The sequence below is a fragment of the Solanum tuberosum genome, unplaced genomic scaffold (assembly GCF_000226075.1).
Source record: "Solanum tuberosum cultivar DM 1-3 516 R44 unplaced genomic scaffold, SolTub_3.0 scf00430, whole genome shotgun sequence".
Classification (NCBI taxonomy): Eukaryota; Viridiplantae; Streptophyta; class Magnoliopsida; order Solanales; family Solanaceae; genus Solanum; species Solanum tuberosum.
In genome coordinates, this window is record NW_006239366.1 from 323,901 (window position 1) to 346,371 (window position 22,471).

The 22,471-nt window shown below is 31.1% G+C and overlaps 1 protein-coding gene and 1 long non-coding RNA gene across 3 annotated transcripts; both read left to right on the forward strand.

Moving 5' to 3' along the window:
• Positions 1-169: 169 nt before the first annotated feature.
• Positions 170-862, forward strand: LOC107058140 (uncharacterized). Its single transcript, XR_001471810.1, has 3 exons — positions 170-241; positions 568-628; positions 758-862. It is a non-coding gene; the product is annotated as an uncharacterized lncRNA (long non-coding RNA).
• Positions 863-8,521: 7,659 nt separating this feature from the next.
• LOC102583594 (protein root UVB sensitive 5) lies at positions 8,522-14,367 on the forward strand. 2 transcript variants are annotated; one of them, XM_006363532.2, is made up of 15 exons: positions 8,522-8,842; positions 8,979-9,038; positions 9,647-9,798; positions 9,976-10,076; positions 10,536-10,606; positions 10,790-10,836; positions 10,919-10,997; positions 11,079-11,151; positions 11,325-11,414; positions 12,314-12,373; positions 12,513-12,626; positions 13,038-13,098; positions 13,174-13,292; positions 13,530-13,628; positions 13,711-14,367. In XM_006363532.2, the coding sequence occupies exons 1-15, from the start codon at positions 8,679-8,681 to the stop codon at positions 13,933-13,935; spliced, it is 1,515 nt and encodes a 504-aa protein (XP_006363594.1). In that variant the 5' UTR covers positions 8,522-8,678; the 3' UTR covers positions 13,936-14,367. The 2 variants fall into 2 exon arrangements, with proteins under 2 accessions (XP_006363594.1, XP_015158985.1); XM_015303499.1 differs by having other exon boundaries at positions 8,828-8,842; positions 9,690-9,798.
• The last annotated feature ends 8,104 nt before the right edge of the window (positions 14,368-22,471 follow it).

The window sequence follows — 22,471 nt, forward strand, 5'->3', positions numbered from 1 at the left end:
TCTTATTTACTTTCTTAAATTTTATGTCAAGTCAAAATCAAATAAATTAAATTACTTTCTTAAATTTTATGTCAAATAAAAATCAGATAAAGGTATTTACCAAAATCAAATGAAGAAATTAAAAGAGAGTATTCATTTCCAAATTTGTAGGAAAAAAACACACGTAATTCTCTCATTTCCTTTTCCTTCTCCACAAACCTCTCTTTTAGTTATTAGCCACATCCACTCCTTATCTCCCCACGTAATACTTCTCTCCCATTATCTTTATTTTTATTTTTATTTTTATTGAATTTTCAGTGTTTTATCATGAGATGCATACTCCTTAAATAATTTGAAAATATGCAACTCTCTTTCACTTTCTTCTATACCTCACTTGAATTTTCAGTGGGTTTTTTAAATTTATTTAAATTTGTGAACTTTGTCTCCCTTCACTCTAGTGTATTTTTTAAAAATATAGTATGATAATTTAAACGAGTTACTTGTGTTTAGCCTATGAATTTGTTCAGCGTTAGAAATTTTTAGAAACTTTTAAAAAAATATGATTCATGATTTTTTTTTTGTTTGCAGACAAAGCTCAAGGTCTATATCCTTAGAAAAGAAGGATTGGCAATTTTACTGTGGAATTTCAGTGAGTATCTTTTCTATTTATTTCTCATTCTAATATCAACTTTACAATTAAAATTTTATAATATATCATGTTTAAATCAAAATAGCAGTGAGTACACATTAAAATTATATTTTTTTCCTTTTCACACAGGTACATTGAAAAATTGAATGAAGAGTAAAGTTATTAGATAAGTTGGCTACATTAGCATATAAGGAGTAACATTTTTATTTTCTTATTGACGACTAACATTATGTACTTCCGTTAGGATCATATAAGAATCTTTAATGAGATTATTTCAATATTATTTTAATTCTAAAATATATATGATCATGAGAGACACTTTTTGTTATTATGTTAAATGTTTTATTTTATTGTGTTGAGTTTATATTATTATATGATATCTGCTAAGTTTAAAAAATAAATTTAATATTTGTCATGATGTTAATTTAATAAATTTTCATGTTGCATATTATGACTTAGACTTTTCCTAGTAAATTTTTTATATTGATGGATTAATTAATCTTCAAAAATATGAGAAAAGTTGTCACCATTTATAAATTATCAAATTAACGAGAAACTAGTGAATTATTACCATTTACAAATTTGAACATCATCAAATGTTTGTTGTTTTTAATGCTATGATAATGGATGAATTTCATGATTATTTGAGATATTTTTATTATTTATTTTTCAATTTTATGTATTCTAATTTAAAAAATAATATCAATACGAAATAATTAAATGTCATCGAATGTTTGTGAGCATCAAAAGATTATTTTATCAAATGTAACTTTTAGCAACAACTAAATCAAACTTTTCAAGACAAATATTTCTGTCACAAATAAATTATTTCGTCATAAGTCGACTACATTTAGTGACAAAATATATTGTCACTAATCATGATAATTTATAGTGACAATTATATCTTGTCAATATAAACTATACTTTTCATGACACGATGATAAATTTAACTACAAAATTGTTAACCTTTTTATAATGATAAATTTGTCCCTAATTTATATATTTTAGGACGAAATAATTTTTTGTATATATAAAAAAGTCATTAGTGACAAAATGACATTTGTTCAACTACGAAATACATATAACTTTTAGAGACAATTGATGTCGTCACTGATTGAACTAAATAAATAGTGACGATGTAATTTTGTCAGTGAAAATAACCTTTTTAGTGACAAAATCATACTATTAACTACAAAAAATGTACACTTTTTATGACAAATAAATTCGTCACAAATATCGACACATTTGGGGACGATTTTTCTTTTTGTAGTTAATATAAATTTTTAGTGACGATGCACTAAATCGTCTTTGTAAACTTTTAGTGACGCACATTTAGTGACGACTGAACAAATTCATAGCAGAAGAGGCGAGTTCAAAGAAATTTCTTATTTCAAATTATATGGAGTTCAAAATGGTTGATGACAAGTCAATCACTGAACAAGTACAAGAATTTCAACTTCTAGCTAATAAAATGGCTATATCTGAAATTGCTCTTGATGAAAACTTTCATGTTGGTGCTATTGTCTCAAAACTTCCTCCATCTTGGAAGGAGTACAGAAGCAAACTCTTACACAAGAAGGAAGATTTGACTCTTGAACAATTATTGCAGCACTTGCAACTTGAACAAGAGACACGATATCGTGACAATAACATCTTGAAGGAACCCATCATGAAAACTCATGTTGCTGAAGAAAAATCGATCAAGAAGGAACTTGCCAATAATAAATTTTTGAAGGCAAAGAAGAGTAAAATTAAAATTTCAAGCGTATTAATTCCAATTCTAAGTCGAATGAATGTTATCATTGTCATAAAATTGGTCACTATGCACGTGATTGTAAAATTCTTAAAGCTGACTCTTAAGGTTGAAAAGAAGAAAGAAGGCAAATAACAACACAAAAAATAAACTGGTGGCAATGGTCACAGAAGCATTTGTAGCGGAAGATCAAGTGGAATGGTGGATAGACACTGGTGCAACTCGTCCTATATAAGGTAATCAAAATTCTTTCACGACCTATGAATTAGTGGGGAGTGATAGAGTTTTGCATATGGGAAACTCATCCTCTGCTAAGGTTGTGGGAAAAGAAATCGTTGAACTGAAATTCACTTTCGGAAAGTTAGTCACATTGATAGATGTATTGCATGTTCCTGATATTCGAAAGAACTTGGTGTCAGGTATGCTTCTTTCGAAGCATGGTTTTAAAATAATTCTTGAGCCATATAAATTTATTTTGTCTAAAAAAGGCATGTTTGTTGGAAAAGGTTATGCTACAAATGGAATGTTTAAACTCAATATTGAAAATGACAATATTTTTGCTTATGTTGTGGAGTCTTTAGACTTATGGTATGAACGTCTTGGTCATGTCAATTTTAGATCCATTCAACTTATGGTGAAAATGAATTAATTAAAGATTGTGGAAAGGATCATGTTGCTAAGTGTATTACTTATAGTAAATGTAAAATAACAAAGAAACCTTTTAAGTCTATTGAAAGGATATCCACACTTTTGGAGTTAATCCACACTGATATTTGTGAGATGGATTGTTTATCACGTCATGGAAAGAAATAGTTTATCACTTTCATTGACGATTACTCAAGGTATACATATGTCCATTAAAAATAAAAGATGAGGCATTTGAGACTTTCAAAACATATAAAGCAGAAGTTGAAAATAAATTGAGTTTGAAGATTAAATCAATTATATCTGACAAAGGTGGAGAGTATTTAAAATCAGATTTTATTGATTTTTGTGAAAAAGAAGGCATTAAGAAACAATGGATTATGTCTTATACACCAACAAAATGGTATAGCAGAAAGAAAAAATATAACTTTCATCGAAATGGTTAACTCTATGCTTTATGGATCTGGTATCACTAAATTTTTTTGGACTGAAGCATTATTTTCTACATGTCATATTTTGAATCGAATTTCTTCCAAGAAACATGATTCATCTCCGTAAGAACTTTGGAAGAATCGAAAGTCATATATAAATTATTTTAAAGTATGAGATTGTTTGGCTCATGTTAGATTACCAAATCAACATTTGACTAAGATTGGCTATAGAGGAGTAGATTGTGTATTTAATGGTTATTCACAAACCAGTAAGACTTATGATTTTTGAATCTTGAGACCCCAAGCCCTCACACAATTAATGAATCGTTGCATTCTAACTTTTTTGAGTATATATTTCCTATATAAGAAAAAAGAATCTTTGAAACAAGATACAAGTTGTTCTATATCTCCTCTTAAAAGGAAAATAGTTGAGCCTTTGGAAGAAAGTCAACCAAGACGTAGTGCAAGATCAGTCAAATCAAGAGACTTCGGACCTAATTTTCAAGCCTATTTAGTTAAAAAGGATCCTGAAAGTTATGTTGAAGCAATGTCTTCACATGATGCTCCTTTCTGGTGTGAAGCTATTGATGATGAAATGCACTCTATTATGTCAAATAATACATGAATTTTATCAGACCTCCCTCCTACCTCCCTCTTGGATGTAAGTCTATTGATTGTTGATGGATCTTTAGAAAGAAATTAAAATCTGATGGTACCTTAGATAAGTACAAAGCTCACTTGGTAGCAAAAGGTTTTACTCAATTGAAATATATTGATTATTTTGACACCTTTGCGCCTGTAGCTCGAATGACTTCTATTCGACTTTTGATTGCTTTAGCCGCAATTCATAGTCTAGTAATACATCAAATGGATTTGAAGACTGCATTTCTGAATGGAGATCTAGATGAAGAAGTTTACATGAAACAACCAGAGGGATTTGTTGTTCCTGGTCAAGAACACAAAGTTTGTAAGCCTCTTAAATCTCTTTATGGACTAAAACAAACTCCAAAACAATGGAATGAGAAACTTAGACGAGTAATGATTTCTAATGGCTATTCAATCAATGGTTGTGATATTTACATATTTAGTAAATTTTAAAACAAATCTAGTGTTATAATATGTATTTATGTAGATGATATGTTGATCTTTGGAACTGATATTGAAAGAGTCAAAGAAACAAAAAAAAATTCTAGCTTTTCAATTTGAAATGAAAGATCTTAGAGAAGCTGATGTAATTTTGGGTATTAAAATTATGAGATCAGCGAATGGTTTGACTCTTACTCAATCAAGTTATATTGAGAAAGTTCTAAAGAGGTTTGGTCACTTTGACGACAAACTTGCTCCTACACCATTTGATCCTAGCATCAAATTAATGTGAAACTCTAGTGATGTTCTTGATCAGCTGACATATTCTCAGATTGTTGGGAGTCTTATGTATGCCATGCATTGTATCATGCCGGATATTGATTACGCAGTAGGAACTTTGAGCAAGTTTATTAGTAATCCTGGAGTTGAACATTGGAATACCTTTATTCGTGTTTTAAGATACCTTAAGGGTACGATTAATGTTGGCCTACATTATTCTACATTTCCAGTTGTTCTTGAAGGCTATAGAGATGCTACTTGAAATTCTGATCCGAATGACTCTAAATTTATTACTGCTTGGATTTTCACTTTGGCTGGAGCAACGATCTCTTGGAAATTAAAGAAGCAGACATGTATTACTCACTCAACCATGAAGTCAGAATTTATAATCATATCTTCTGCTAGAGAAGAAGTTGGTTGCGATCTATGCTGATAGACATTACTTGTGTAATAAGCCAGTACCACCTTTAACTATTTATTGTGATAATCAATCAAGTTGCTATATTTCGGACTTCAAGTGATTGTTACAATGGCAACTCGAGACAAGTTCGTCTCAAACACAATCATGTGAGGAGATTATTGGAGGAAGGCATAATATCACTTCAATATGTGAAGTCTAGGTTTAATTCAGCAGATCCTTTGTCTAAAGGGTTAGGCAAAGAGTTAGTGGTGAAAACTTGTAATGGAATGAAAATAAAGTTTGTTGTAAATTAATTGTACTTTATGGTAACCCTACCTAATGATGTAATCTTGGGTTCAAAGGGAAAACAAGTAAAGTTACAATTGTGAAGCACATCAATACAATTTTCATTTTCAAATAAAATGAAATAAGTAGATGTGCATGATTGAGATTCTTTTCTCTTAATAAATTTATAAGACCGATCTCGATTGGAGTTAATAAGAAAACTCTTGATAATTATTTTTGATACTCCTACTAAAGAGAAGGATGAGATTATATTCACTTTATAAGTCTATAAACCGATTTCGGTTGGAGTGTGTAGGAATACTCTTGATAGATTTACCGATACTTTGTTGTAAAGGAGGATGAGATTAATTTCTCTTAATGAACTTAATGAAATTCATAGACTATTTGGTCAGAGTATGCAAAGTTACTCTTGATGAATTCACCACATGACTAAGTGCGAAGTGGAGGCCGCTTCAATAAGATTTTAACAGGAAAATCTTAAAGCACTTGGCTAAAAGGATTCAGGACACATGGTCGTAAGGTATCAAAGGAATTCGATTTTCACCGGAACATAGTGATATGCGTGGAGTATTTTTATATTTCATTCAATGAACCACTTAGTTCAAGATTCGTTCACTAAGTAGTCAATGATTTAGAAAGCCTTCACTAGCTAATGGTTCAAGTCCAAAAGACACCATTATTGATGCATGTTGCTAGATTAATGTCTCAAAATATTTTTTAGAGTTTTCAAAGATAAAATTTCTTGAAACAAGTGGGGGATTGTAAGAGTTAGTGTTTCAATTAATTTTGAAACAAATTCATTCGTTAAAAGGTTTGAGATTACAAAATACATGAACGTGAGTTGTAACATTCATTTTTGTTTTAATTCTACGTTATGGATATTTTGTAAGACACTTTTAAAATTCTACGTTATAGGTTTTTGGAAGTTAAGTTTTTCTTTTCAATTCATGATCTATAATAAATACTATTTAATTAAAAGTCTTTTCTTGCTAAACCTTTGTCCTATAAATTGAGTTTCTTTTGGTTGAAAAGACAAGTACTCAAAAAAACTACTTTCCTATGAAAACACATTTGTGAGACATTAATCAAAAGGTGAATCACCAATTCAAGATAGAAGAGCAACATTCTTGAATGCTACTAGCTTGTTGTGTGGCTTAGTTGAATCCCGGAGATAGAGTTGTTATTTATTCTTTCGTTTGCTCGTGGGAGATACTCCAACTATCTTCAAGAAATGTATTAACGTACCTCTAAGCCAAGTAAGTTTTGTTTTGGATTCCTTGTATTTTTATCATTCTTGTTCAGTTGTTCTAACAAAAGAAGCAAACAAGAATTGGAACAAAAGAGAATAATACATATTTTCATGATTTTTTCTATATAAAAAAAAACATAATACATAAATGTGTCATTTAACGTAACCTCATTTTATATCAATGACCTTTAACTTTGGGTGTGCACAAATAGACAGTTAAACTTGTATAAAAATTGAACAACTAGACACACAAGTCCTACGTAACATAATACATGCAAGACACCACGTATGATACAAATTATTATGTAGGATGCCATACAAGAGTTATGACATGTGCGCCTATTTATTCAACTTCATACAAATTTAACTGTCTCATTGTACACTTTCTAAGTTGGAGACATAAATATGATCTAAGACCAAATTAAATGACATATTTATGTATTTGCCTAATAAAATATCATCCTTAATAAGAAGTATGGTTTAAGTCATACGCGGCCCCTTAAAGTTGTCCGCATTTTTCATTTAAACACCTCAATTTAGCCTTGTACCTATCAAACACTTAAATCTTAATAAATTTATACCTATTTGACACAAAATCACAATAAGTAAAAAAATAAATATGTGTGTGTTTCAAACGTCTGTACATAACAAACATACCAATAAAATGATGACACGTGACATTGGATCAACTTTTTAAAAAACTCTATTTTAATAATCCAAAATGAATGAATATTAAGAAAATAAAATTTTATTATTTTGAATTACCCTCCCCACCCGTCTTCTTCTTCAGAACCTATTTCCATGGCCCTTCCATTGACGCTGACGCCAGCACCGGCTGCCTAGAAAACCATCACCAGGCCTCTTTCTCCCCCCCCCCCCCTTGAATCAACCCACATCTTTCTTTCCTCCATCGAATCTTACTCCTTTCATTAGCGTCGGTAGTACACCATTACTGTCCACTTAAGCCAAATACCCATTCTCTTTCATTTTAATAGCATCAAAACCTTCTATTCATTGTCTTTATCTTTTTCCAATTAGTAATCATTAATCACAATTACAACAGATAATAATAAACTTTTACCCGAAAAAATCAATTCATATTAGCTTCACCGGAATATTGAAGATTTAGATCTACATAAAAAAAGAAAAAAAAAAAAGAAGAAGAAGAAGAAGAAGAAGAATTGGAGAGGATGAGAGAGAGGTGGAGGGGGTGGGGTGGGGTGGTGTGTGCTGTGTAAAAAAATTATGGATGAGAATGGCACAGGGAATTGGGCTGGGGAAGAAGACTACTTTTAAAAAAATATTTTTTTTTTCCTTTCCGTTAATTTTGGTATATAAGTTACGAAAAAAAATATTAATTTCAATAGTTTTACGCGCCTAATTAAAGAGAGTGTAGCACACATTTTTTGACATGTTAGCATATTCTGTCTAATAGAAATGAGTTTTGAACAAATAAAGTGTTCAATAGGCAAAAAAATAGGTTAAGGTGTTCAAATGAAATATGCGAACAACTTTAAAGGGCTATGTATGACTTAAGCCTAGAAGTAAATAAACTTTTATCACTTTATTTCTTCATATCCCAACACTTCTTTAATCAACAACTAAACAATTAAAGTACCTCGCAGAATTTATGTATTTATATACAGATAAAATAGTAGTAATTACTTTAGTTTTAATGGGTTAGGGAATAAAAAATCAAATTAAACCGATAATCCAAAACTTTTTAGCATTTTTTTCGATTTTATTTATTGATGGATTTGACTTTTGCACGCCTTAGCTGAATTTCAGTGTAACGAAATCTTTGATACTTACTCTGAGGGTTCAATGGAGAAAAAATGTCCAACTTAGATTAGATAGAGAAAAAAACATTCTTTTGCCATTTTCCCTAAAAAACTCAAAGAATGGCAATGGCGTTTTCTCTGCAATTCAACAACCCCATCTCAACTTTTTCATGTTCTAACCTTTATAATGGGACTAGAACTCAACCCTTTAAATTCTTGTGTACTTCTTCTCCACAATCTGATTCTTCCAAAAGCAAAGAAGAAGCTATTCAAGACTCATCTGGGTATATGGAAATTTTATTCTTTTGATTTTCTTTCAAACTAAGATTGGTAATGAAGCTCCAAGCTCGAATGGGTTTGGGGGTTTGTTGATAATGGTGCATATTTGTAGACTAATCATCTATTTCTTCTAAATTAAAGGGAAAATGATAAAGGGTATGTGATTCTGGTGGAGAAGTACAGGAATGGAACTTTGAAAAGGTATATCTTTTAACTCCTTTTCGACATTTTGCTTCATTAGTTAAGATTACTGATTGAATGCTACCTATAAAAAAATGTGCTGATTGAATGATGGTCGAATGTGGAGATTACTTGGGACTATTTTAAAGTGAAATAGGATCCCGTGGAGTATTGGTGTGTAGTTGGGAATTGGTTGATAGGATATGGGGGACATTTGACTATTTTCTCGAGATTATTTCCTGATGTTTTACTAGTCTTGATTTTACCGATAATGGGTGTAGTTGTGGGTGCTTAATAATTCCTTGCTACGTTTGTTATTTGAGTATGTGATCAAGAATGAATAGTCAGAGGTGGATCCACGATGTAAACATGATGAGTTCGACCTTAAGGATTTTAGCCCTGAACTCACTGCACCATTAGAAATTAGGATTATTGTTTTGAAAACTATTATTTATTAAAACTTTAGTAGTTTCACATATATGCCTACACTACGTGTCAAAAATAAAAAATTTCAGTTGAACCGGTAGTTGGAACACTATGTGAATAGCACTGTACCTTTGCAAAGTGTCATGAATAGTTATTGGTCTCTTGACTGTTTGAACATGTTAGTATTGATTTTTTATGGATAGGTATGTTATAGATAATGACTCTGAAATGAAAATGTTTCTTGAGGAGCATGTACCCACGACTAGTAGATCCCAAGATCTTGATATCTCTGGCATGGAGTTATCTTGGCTCCCTAAGGTTATCAAGGATTTTGTGTTACCATCAGGTTTCCCAGGTAACAAACATCATATTGTTTGTTTCCATTTTCTTCTTCTCTTTGTTATTTCCCTTTTCACCATATTTCTAGCTTTTTGTTTTCCTACATGCTGAGCGCCCGTTTGACCATTTATATTTTTTGTTATTAAGGGGACATAGGTGTTCTTTAGATGGCTTATATGAACTATCGTTGCAGATACAGTTTCAGATGATTACTTGGACTACATGTTGCTTCAGTTCCCAACCAATGTAACTGGATGGATCTGTCACACGCTGGTGACTTCAAGTCTCTTAAAGGCATGTCAATCTTATTCAGGCCATTAGTTCCACTTGGGTATGTTAAAGTGCTTGTAAAACCTGCAACTGCTTGCCAGGATCGTGACCTTCTAAATGAAAATCATTGACAAACTAATGAAACAAAGTAATATAATTTTACTTAATTAGCTTACAAATCGTTCTCTGCTCAGTGCCTCTCAATTTTATCTGCCTCTGGTCTCTCTCTCACTCTTTTGCCTTTTGACACTTATCTTTGAAGTTCTCCTCTCCTCCAGAAGGTTCATTGTTATTCAACTGTCAATTTTTTTTTTTAGTGATGCTGTCCCATGTATATATGTGAATCATGTTACAGTATTACACTTAATCCTAGTTATCTTGGGCTTAGGAGTTGCTAACATATTTTATGATAGTTGGATTCATGACGACGTGCTTTCAGTTTGATTCTGACATATCCTGTACTGATTAATATCTAACATCCAGGCGGTTGGAGTGGGATCTTTCTCCGGAACTTCCGCAGCTGCTTCAGCTGCTGCTTCTGCTGCTGCCATCAGGTGCTGTTTATTTTCATCAGCTTTTTATCTGCATGCAATGTGGCCTTGACTTTAAGGAATTCAATATTTGCCTCATATGTTATTATAATTCACGCTGATTGCTTCTAGAAAACTTGGATAGCGTTGTGCTTTGAAGTTTTGAACGTGCACTATAGTTTAGTGGTTATCCTATTGATTTTGCAGATGGGTTTCAAAGGATGGAATTGGTGCCCTTGGACGCTTTTTCATTGGTCTGGTAGTTTAAAATAAGTATAAGAACAAAGTTAAGGACCTATCTGATTAAAATTGTTAGTAAAGACTGATGTCTTCCAGGTGGGCGGTTTGGCAATCTTTTTGATGATGATCCTAAACAATGGCGCATGTATGCAGATTTCATTGGCAGTGCCGGAAGGTATCACTAACTTTCGTCTTTCTTGGATACATCAAAGTTTATTGGTTCTAGTAAACTGATGATGTTGATTTCTTTTTGCAGTATATTTGATCTATGTACCCCTCTCTATCCATCTTATTTCCTACCCTTAGCATCTCTTGGAAATCTTGCCAAGGTATTTAGCCAACAAAAAATATAGTTAGTCTTCATGCATCCCTAGGAAATGATACGATGAGCAGTACACTTTGTGTAGAAGTTCTCTATGAATCTGATATATATCTTTCTTTTCTCGAGTTGTGTACTAAGTCAATTTTTGATGTTTCTCAAGTGTTGGTATTTTTTAAGTAGGCTGTAGCAAGGGGGCTAAAGGACCCTTCATTCCGGGTTATACAAAACCACTTTGCTATCGCTGGAAATTTGGGAGACGTAGCAGCAAAGGTATTACTTGAATATTTCTGCCATAGATCAGATCTAGTGAACTGGATTTGCCGAATTTAATCTTCATATGATGTTTGAGTTCGATAGCATAGTTGTTTGTATGCTGGTATGCCTTTCCTTTCTTTATCCATAGTGGCTGAGCTTTTGTGGTGAATCAAGAAATTTTATCAATAAATATAGTTATAGTAACGGTAGATTTCAGCTCCATAAATGTGTTAAATTTGTAAGTTCCACATATTTTATCCCTCGGTGCTTTCTTCCGCAGGACGGCCAATGTGTAGTTTCTTTGAATTCTCCAATTTACAAGTTTGTGTATGTATTTTAGTATTTCATAAGATTATTAATGGTTCAAACTTGGATTAAGGAGGGTCATGGTAGTTTGTTGACCAGCGTAAAAATAATCTAACTATTGAGTTCCGGTTAGAGATGTACGTCCCAAAATGTTTAAATATGAACTTCAGAGAAACCGTTCTTGATAAATTTTCTAGTATTGGGATGAAATAGCCCTAATTATTGATATTAATATAATTGTTTGAGTCAAAGGTCAAAAACACACCTAAAGTATCCCGGTTTTCTGAGTTTCATGTGAACTATCAGGTGTGCGAGTTTCCTACCTGAATAATCACCAAATGTTTATCAAATACACCTCAACTATCAGTTGTTTACTTTTCCTACCTGAACGATGGTGATATTTCAGGTAGGAAAAGGAAACTGTGTTTTTGATAAATAGTTGGTAATAGTTCAGGTAGGAAAAGTAAACACCTAATAGTTCGGCAGGAAACTCAAAAAACTGGGATTGTTTAGGTGTGTTTTTGGCCCTTCACTCTCGTAATGCTTTTGTTTGATAATTTATGGATTTCTCCTTGTAACATTTCTGAATAACCTAATATTGATGACAGGAGGAAGTCTGGGAAGTAGCAGCTGAGCTGCTAGGTCTTTCTCTTGGCATACTAGCTTTGGTACGACATATGTTTGTTTTATATGGTTTGAAGCTAGGTCCGTCCCATCATATGATAACTTTCCTCAGCCAATATAATAGTCATCTTTTCCATAATTGCAGATTTAGATCTTACTTTTTCTTCTGAAAATGTAATGCAGGATACTCCTAATATCTCAAAGTCTTATCCTACATTGGCACTAACATGGTTAAGTGTGCGGATCCTACATCTTTGGTTTCGCTATCAGTCTCTTTCAGTTCTGCAGTTCAACACGGTGAGACTTTATTCTTAGTTATCAGTATACTGAATAGCCATTTTGACTTGCCACAAAATATGTAGGGAACATTCGATATTTGACACTACTATCAAGTAATGCTTTATTTCCTTAACACTTTGTCTTCTCATCTTCATCTATTTTTGTGGACCCTGAGCGTAAGTTAATGGCAAGATGCCATTCACCTATTTAATAGACCACAAGAGGGGTCCCCAAATGTTTGATATATTGGCCTATCAGATTTCTGATTTTTTTTTAGACAATTTGACTTCCAAAAGCTTTCTTTCTCCATATATAGGGCACAACTATGCTAGTACAATAAATGATAATGAAGCAGGGAATTGGAATTAAGCAACAATCTTCTGAATTTTCCTTGGCTTGTTGACTTCTGATTACTCTGCTTTTGTGCAGATAAATCTCAAACGGGCTCGCATATTAGTGAACTCTCATGTTTTACACTGTACAGTTCCAGGTAAACTCAGTCTTGTTTTCTGTGCAATCTTTAATTCTATGCAGTAAGTCAGGCCTCTTACTCCATGTGGACCAGGAATCAATGAATGCAATAGGATGGAGAGCATCTTATTGTGGGAAAGATTCTTAAGGCCACAAATTATTTTTGAGGTATCTTTGGAGGAGATGATCAATGCGGGCAAATACAGATCCATGGTATTGCCTTCTTTCCCCCATATATAACTTTATGACCAGTTTAGTTGGTTTATGCTTAAGAAGTAACTTATATCCTGGGTAGATAATAGCAGAATAATGTCAGTTTCATGAAGTCAAGTGAACTGTTCATAGAATCTGCAAACGGATTCAGAGAACTTTTGGATTTGTACGACGATTTAAAGAAATCATAATTGTGACGGTATTCTTGAAAGGTGATGTTTGATTCATTCTTTGCAGCAAATCAAGCAACTCCTTCATATGTACAAGGAGGAAAAATATTTTCTTGTAGTAAATCAACAAATGCCAACAGATTTTCAGGTTTTTGTATCTTTCAAGGTATGCACTAATTATACTCTGCTTAAGACACAGAGCTCTCACTTCACTTGCAATGCTTAAGTCTCTTCTCACTTCCCCGCAGGAAGGAGCCACAAGCCTTTCCGTGTTTCGTAGTGTATGGCAAACCTATTGGCTATATCAAAACTGGGGCTGGTCAGATAATATCTTCGATCGACTTGAGCAGAGCTTGGTCGAATTGAGAGATAGATTTCCTGATCTATTACAACAACTAACTGATGCTGGATGGGATACAAATAATTTAAGTTTAAAGGTCCCAAAAGAAATGTCGATCAACGAGCTGAGTTAATTTCATAAATGACCACTGAGTTTTATCCACTACAAGTCTACAACAGTAAACCTACTGTTATAGTGAGTAAAGTTGAGTAACCATACGTGAAATTAACTCTTCCTGCAGCGTAACACCAGGGAAACACCTGTCTGCAGTTGATCGTACTCCAAAGTCCTTGCACTAACTTTTTTTGCCTGTTTGATGGGTCGTCGTCTCAAGTTTACATTCACTGTCCCTTTTGCTATTGGATGACAAATTTTCGATGGCCTCATCTTCTTGAAAGGGATCGATGCACAATCGGAGTCAATTTTATTGTTATAGTAAAAAATATTCTTGGTAAATTTTTCTGCAGTTAGAGAAAAATGCTGCTGACAAATAAGATAATTTGTACATCTTCAGGAATACCATTTTATGTCTTCCTTTTTGTGCTAGTAAATATTTGTTGACTTATGTGAAACTTAGAAGGAAGTTGTCGTCCTTGTTACTTGTATTTTGTGCAAGTTTATTTTTATGGAAAAGGGCTAAAAATACCCTCGAACTATTTGAAATAGCTCACATTTTACCCTTCGATTGTTTTTGGTATCAAAAATATCCTTTCCGTCTACCCTTGTGATGTTGGTGCATAAATGGACCTTGTGATGTTGGTGCATAAACCGTGTTGACATGACAGTCCAACATGGCAAAAAGGGGGCAAAAATGCCCTTGAACTATCAGAAATAACTCAATTTTACCCTTTATTTGCTTTTGGTGTCAAAAATACTCTCGTCTTGTAGTTTTTTGGTGCATTTAATTGGAACCATTTCCTTTTGTTGGTTTTTTGGTGGGTTTAATAGTTTATTTTAATGCCAATTTTAGAATCTTTTTTTTAAATTATAGGTTCAAGTTTTCAAGTTCAAATGAATTTAAGAATTAGGAAAAGAAGGAATTATTTAAAATTAAGATATGTTTTGAAACCATCACAAATTTGGTTCGAATTCAAAATTATACCAAATTTTGTGAAATGAAATTTATGGATGTTTGTTTTGGAAATTGAATCTTGTGCTGAAATATATATTACATTGACATAGACATTCATGCACATTAATCTAGGGTATTCTCGGTAAGGGGCTATCCAGTACAAGATGTTGCATCTAGAGCATTTCATTTTAGTGTTGTCTAAGATGGATTGGATCGAGAGGCGATGCTTATGCCTCTTCTTTCTCGATAGGATTCTCATCATTTTCAGTCTACGTCGAAGGAAACAAGGAAAGAGTCCATCGACCCAAAGTAGTGTGTTTGCATGTATCACTAGTAGTCTTCCGTTGTTCGCTTTGTAATGTTGTTTGGCTGAGTCTCGACTATCTGACTAGGGATACGGGTCTATGAACTCATTCCTTCTATAAAGCTTGATCTGATATGCGTGTGTCTATTTGTTCAACTTTATACAAGTTTAAGTGTCTACTTGTGCCCTTTAACTTGGCCTCATTTCACATAAATGCCCTCTAACTTTGATTGTGCACAAGTAGACACTTAAAATTGTATAAAATTGATCAAGTAGATCCATGAGTCTTACGTGACATAATACACGTAGGACACCACGTAAGATAGAAATTGACATGTAGAATGTCACGTAGGACACATGTGTCTATTTGTTCGACTTTATACAAGTTTAAGTGTCTACTTGTGTACACCCAAAGTTGGAGAACATAAATATGAGTTAAGGCCAAGTTAAAGGATATATTTATGTATTGTGCCTAATGCTTGGTTAAATTTGTTATCTTAATTTAATTGTATGCTTTGAATGAATGCGCATGAATGTCTATTAGAAGTACTATATTTTAACTCCAAAATAGCACACAACTCCCCCACCAAGTTTACAAAATTTACTTTTTTTTTATCGTTGATGCAAGTAAACAAGCTTTTTTTATTGTACTGGTATTGATTAAAGTTTTGAGAGTTTGTGAATATTGAGTTCTAATATCTCCACTAAAATTTAAAAAAAAAAGAGTTGAGGTTGTTATGATCATAGTCGAGTTGGTAGTTAATATATTTTCAATCGTCAATTCTTGAATATTGGGTTGTTATAATCTCTTATTTTAAATTTGTTACTATCTTCAATTATTAATTTTTGATTGCTATAGTATCTTGTTTTAAGATTCTTCTTATCCTCAATTCATGAATCTTGATTACTGTAATCTCAATCTTATATTAAATAGCCCATAGCCTATACCCACCCATATTTTCTCTTCCATTTACTTTCATTTTCGCCAAAACATTTCAGCACTTGATTCACACCGAGGTTGGTGTTAATCTTTTCTTTTAGTATTTTTGTGAAAAAACTCTTCCTTTGATATAAATCTTCTTGCATTAATTTTTTTCTATGTTATTTTTTTGCTTTGAATTTTAATTTTGTTGAAATCTGACCATAATATGTCATAGATTATGTCTTTAAATTTCTATATAAACAGATCTCTAGATTTAACTGTACAAATATGGAAAGGAAGGGATGAATGTGAAGAGGATATGAACTAGGATTACTTATTCTAAAGAGGTCTAAAAGCTTCATCTATTGCCTTTTTCCTATTTTTATTCATGAACAAAATTGCTTTAGAATATTATCCAAGAGATTTTTCTTATTCTGTTTTAAGTATTTTAGATTGTAACTGTTATAATCTATACCTTAGAAATTTTCGTCTTTATTGAATTCAACTTTTTGCACACACTTTTCTGTTGTATTAATATTTTTCTAATTTTGCATCTTTGAACTTAATGTACGAGAGGATGTGGAGTCCAATACTTAATTATTTCTGCTCCTTCTCCTTGCTCCTTGTAAGATTCATTTATGTCCTCCCCCATTTTGTGCTCCTTTTAAGATTTATTTATGTAATTGTATATTAGTATATCATAATTTTCTATATTATTTACTATGTAGCTGAATTTTAAGTTTTTGATTTTATAGACGATTGAAGATTTTTTATATTGTGTCTATTTAATTGAGGCAAATATTATTTTGCCTTTTTTTAATTAAATAATTATAATTTAATATTGGTACAAGTAACTTTAAAAATATTTCACATCATTATTAAATATGATAATGTTTTCCATATGATATATAGTAAGGAATATTTTCATGAACTACTATAATTTTACCACTACCTATACAAGTAACTCGAGTCCGAAACCAAAAGGGCAACAATTTTTTTCGAAAATTCCAAAAGAGTAACTCAATTAATTATGAAATCAAAAGAGAAACAATTTTTAAAATAGGTTTTGTAAAACAAGGCTCAAATTCCTGAGCCTTGTAAGGCTCAGCCGCCAGTGAGCCTTACAAGGCTCATAGGAATTTGAGCCTTGCAGGTTTTTTTTAAAATAAATATTCTTGTTTTATTTAGATTTAGTCCAACTAAGGAAAAAAAAATATTAAAAGAGGTTCAAATTTATTCTGCTCTAATAGTAGAATTTCATGGGGATAAAAGAATTTCGTAGAAATATCGTTATTTCCACCAATCACTTTTCGGTCATATCTTTGAAAAGTAATTACTGTTTAGAGATTCTGCATATCCCGTTTATGCAATTGTTAAGGATAACTGATTTATACAACAATACGACACACCAAAATTCAGTGTTTCTGGTAAAAAAATTTTGTAAACCAGTCCATTTGTTAACAATTGGATAAACGGGATATGTAGAATCTCTAAACAATAATTATTTTTCAAAGATATGACCGAAAAGTGATTGGTGGAAATAATGATATTTCTACGAAATTTTTTTATCCCCATGAAATTCTACTATTAGAGCAGAATAAATTTGAACCTCTTTTAATATTATTATTTTTTCCTTAGTTGGACTAAATCTTACAGATTTTACAACTATGTATTATTATTATTATTAGACTTTTAACAAACAAAAAAAAAAACGAGAATATTTTTTAAAAAAAACTGCAAGGCTCAAATTCCTATGAGCCTTGTTTTACAAAACCTAATTTAAAAATTGTTGCCCTTTTGGTTTCATAATTAATTGAGTTACCCTTTTGGAATTTTTGAAAAAATTTATTGCCCTTTTTATTTCGGACTCAAGTAACTCTAGAGACTAGAGATGCATTTAGAATTCTAGAGAAATATGACTATTCTATAGTGAAAGTAAACAACTTTTACTTAATGAAATTGTAACGTTGAAACTATTTTATTATACACTCCTTCCAATAGTTATGCATTAACCTTTTTTTTTTCAAAAAGTATTTTGAAAAACAATGGTGCAATGATAGAGTAAAAATTCGAAACCAAAAGGGCAACAAATATTTTAGAAAATTCCAAAAGGGTAACTCAATTAATTATGAAACAAAAAGGGCAACAATTGTTAACACCGTTTAAATTAGGTTTTTAAAAACGAGGCTCAAATTTCAATGAGCCTTACAAGGCTTAAATTCCTATGAGCCTTGTAAGGCTCAACCGCCAATGAGACTTACAAGGCTCAGCCGCCAATGAGCCTTGCAGGCTTCTTTTTAAAAAAAAAAATATTCTCATTTTATTTTGTTGTTTGTTAAAAGTTTAATAATAATAATAATACATAGTTGTTGATATGATGCATAAAGATAGTTTAGACCTTTTGGCTAGCCATTACTTTGTGGCTTTTCAAACGAACTAAATCCAATAGTTTAGACCTTATTTACTACTTAAGTTGATATTATTTTTTCTTCAACTTTTTTTATGTGAAATTATAATTTGGTTTATTCACTTGCAGAATGATAAAATTCACCTTCTTTAGTCATACTTTATTTTGGTGGAAATGCCCTATTGATGAATATGTTGAAAACATGAGAAAAATTATACTTCATATCAAGGTAAAAAAAACAATATACCCTTTAAATAATTTATAGTAAACATGAACCATGCATATATGTTGGAGTTCGAAAACTTCAATTTTATATATATATAATTTGTAAAAATTTGATAGAACATATAAGGGACATGATAGAAAATATAAAAGACAACACTTCTAGAGATTATCGTCTGTCTTGATGAGGTTGTTGTTTTTATGTCTACCAGTTCCACAGGTGGTGGGTACGTGTGGCCTTGTTGTTCTTCGAGGGTTGTTGATGTCCTGCCAAATTATATTTATTACAAAAGTCTATTAATATTTTATAAATGTCAAAATTGAAAATTTATCGATTATAACAACATACATATTGTTATGAAGGTCCAACTTCATCATCATTTTGATTTTGTGACATGTCATCCTGGAATAAGATGTAAATCATTAACATATAATTTAATATAAATAAAATATTCTATAAATTATTTAAAGAGTATATTTTTTACCATCGAAAAACTCAATCTCCCAGCATGAAATGGTGAGTTTTGAAATTGACGTCATACAAAACCATAATTTCCTTCGTTGAATTCTTCAAAACCCAAATTTGAAGTCATTTCATTGAAGATTTTTATGAGATATTTAAAGTGATTTGTTGATGAAATTTGAAGTCATTTCATTGAAGATTTAGCTTAGTTAATTATGAACTACAAGCAACTGAAAATCGTAAAAATGTTGTCCTTTATATTTTCTATTTGAAATTTCTAGAAGTGTTGTCTTTTATATTTTCTATCATGTTCCCTTATATGTTAATAATATCAAATTATCTAAAATAATTGTCGTGAAAAAAATTGTATTTTTGAACGATTCAACACGTATTCATGGGCTTTGACATGGTCTTGAAGAAAGAATATAATTAAGAATAAGAATCACTATATGTTGACTTGCATAATAAACGACTGTGGAGCTAAAAGGACAACTTTACATGTTAAATTTAAAATTTACCATCTTATAATTTTATAATTTACCGTCTTATAACTTTTTAAATTTACCGTCTTATAATTTTATAAATAAAGTAATATCATAAGACTTTACATGTTAAATTTAAAATTTAGAAACAATAATTATTTTTCAAAGATATGACCGAAAAGTGATTGGTGGGAATAACGCTATTTTTACAAAATTCTTTTATCCCCATGAAATTCTACTATTAAAGCAAAATAAATTTGAACCTCTTTTAATATTATTATTTTTTCCTTAGTTGGACTAAATCTTACAGATTTTAATTTAATATATAATATAACATAAAAAGAAAAAAAAGATAACAACAGTTGTCTATTTGTCTCTATCTTCATTGAAAGAAACCACACTACAGATTCACATGTATATGTCCGTCTAGATAGAAACATGTGTGTATCTTTATTCATCATATCAACAACTATGCATTATTATTATTATTAGACTTTTAACAAACAACAAAATAAAACGAAAATATTTTTTTTTAAAAAAAGAAGCTTGCAAGGCTCATTGGCTGCTGAGCCTTGTAAGGCTCATTGGCGGCTGAGCCTTATAAGGCTCATAGGAATTTGAGTCTTGTAAGGCTCATTGAAATTTGAGACTCGTTTTTAAAAACCTAATTTAAACGGTGTTAACAATTGTTTCCCTTTTGATTTCATAATTAATTGAGTTACCCTTTTTGGAATTTTCGAAAAAATTTATTGCCCTTTTATTTTCGGACTCGTAAAAACCATAATATAATCCACTTTCTTAGATACTCAAATTCAAGAATCAATTTAGACCTCCAAACTTTAAGTAGATATACCACTAGAATCTTTGGGTTGATTAGTCATCTCTTTATTATATTAGAATTTAGATATTAACTATGATTAAATTTTAAATTCATTGTTGTAATTGTCTATTTATTCCCAAATATGCTAGGTTGAAATTGTACTATCAGAATTTCTTGATATAAGATCCTTTTCACATTTTCAAATTAATTCCTTGTGGAGTTAAAATTATTAACTCGTTACCTTTTATAGTCGGACATTCTTTTTGTAATTGAGTTGGTTTGCTTAGATCCGCACAATTTTATTTTTAATTCGGACAAGAAATATGTTTTTTTCCCTTGTCTATTATGGACTAAATTTGAATTTAAATGCCAAGAAGTTCCACTTCCTCATGTCCATGCTTTTCGTTGTGTTTATATAATTGTTGTTAGTTAATATATTACCAATCGTCAATTCTTGAATATTAGATTGTTATAATTTCTTATTTTAAATTTGTTACTATTCTCAATTATTGACTTTTGATTGCTATAGTATCTTGTTTTAAGGTTGTTCTCATTCTCAATTCACGAATCTTGATTACTGTAATCTCAATCTTCTATTAAATAGCTCATACCCACTCATTTTTTCTCTTCCATTTACTTTCATTGTCGCCAAAACATTTCAACACTGTTAATCTTTTCTTTTAGGAGTTTTTGTGAAAAAAAATCTTTCTTGATATAAATCTTCTTGCATTAATTTTTTTCTCTGTTATATTTTTTTGCTTTAAATTTTGATTTTGTTGAAACCTGACCAGAATCTGTCATAGATTATGTCTTTAAATTTCTATACAGTTAGATCTCTAGATTTAATTGTACAAATATGGAAAGGAAGGGATGGGTGTGAAGATGATAGAACTAGGATTACTTATTCTAAAGAGGTCTAAAAATTTCAGCCATTGCTTTTTATTTTTATTCATGAACAAAATTGCTTTAGATCTATTGATCAAGAGATTTTTCCTTGTTGTGTTTTAAGTATTTTAAATTGTAATTGTTATAATCTATACCTTAAAAGTTTTCGTCTTTATTGAATTCAATTATTTTTACACATACTTTTTTGTTGTATTAATATTTTTTTGATTTAGCATCTTTGAACTTTATGTACGTGAGGATGTGAAGTCTCATACTTGATTATTTCTGCTCCCCCTCCTTGCTCCTTGTAAGATTCATTTATGTCCCCATTTTGTGCTCCCTTTAAGATGTATTTATGTAATCGTGTATTAATATATCATAATTTTCTATATTATTTACTATTTAGCTGAATTATAAGTTTTTAATTTTGTAGACTATTGAAGATTTTTTATACCGTGTCTATTTTTAAAAAAATATTTGCAATACTTGAGCAAATATATTTTTCTTTTCTTGTCATGTGTGTCTTTGGAGGAGTATTTTGACAGGAAAGAAATTGCAAGAATCGATTGTAGGCCATATATACTATATTAGTCTCTGGGCTTTGCACATGTATTCCAAATTCATTGTCACATAATTTTGTAAAAAGAAAATTATACTATGCAATTAATTACAGTGCAAGTATGCATTTATAATTTACTAAATATCCAACGAAAATTCTATATTAGTACTCTTTTTTCATAAATATCACAATTATAGTAAAAGAAATATAACAGAAAGAAGAAGAAATAAACTAATTAGATAGCAAACCATAAACATCCCAAGCTAGACCAAAGATATATAAGAATGTAATGAGCATGTAGCAATCGATTATATTGGAAAATGTTAATTTAGAGCAACTACATGACATATATGATATATTAGAATGTGATGAGCATGTAGCAATCGATGCTCATAACATCAATTTCACATATTTGTGTCGTAATTTAATGGAAAGTCTTATTCAACATACAGAAAAGTTCTATGAACAATTTAACAATATTTATCGATGATAGCTAATTTAATGTTTTTTTAGTACACCCCCCCCCCCCCCCC

What these genes read in the sequence shown, in the direction of transcription:
- LOC102583594 (XM_006363532.2), top strand. Translation starts at nt 8,679, where the DNA reads ATGGCAATGGCGTTTTCTCTGCAATTCAACAACCCCATCTCAACTTTT. An exon ending in AGGAATGGAACTTTGAAAAG is followed by an intron (nt 9,039 to 9,646) that starts GTATATCTTTTA and finishes TTTTATGGATAG; the next exon opens with GTATGTTATAGATAATGACT. An exon ending in CAGTTCTGCAGTTCAACACG is followed by an intron (nt 12,627 to 13,037) that starts GTGAGACTTTAT and finishes GCTTTTGTGCAG; the next exon opens with ATAAATCTCAAACGGGCTCG.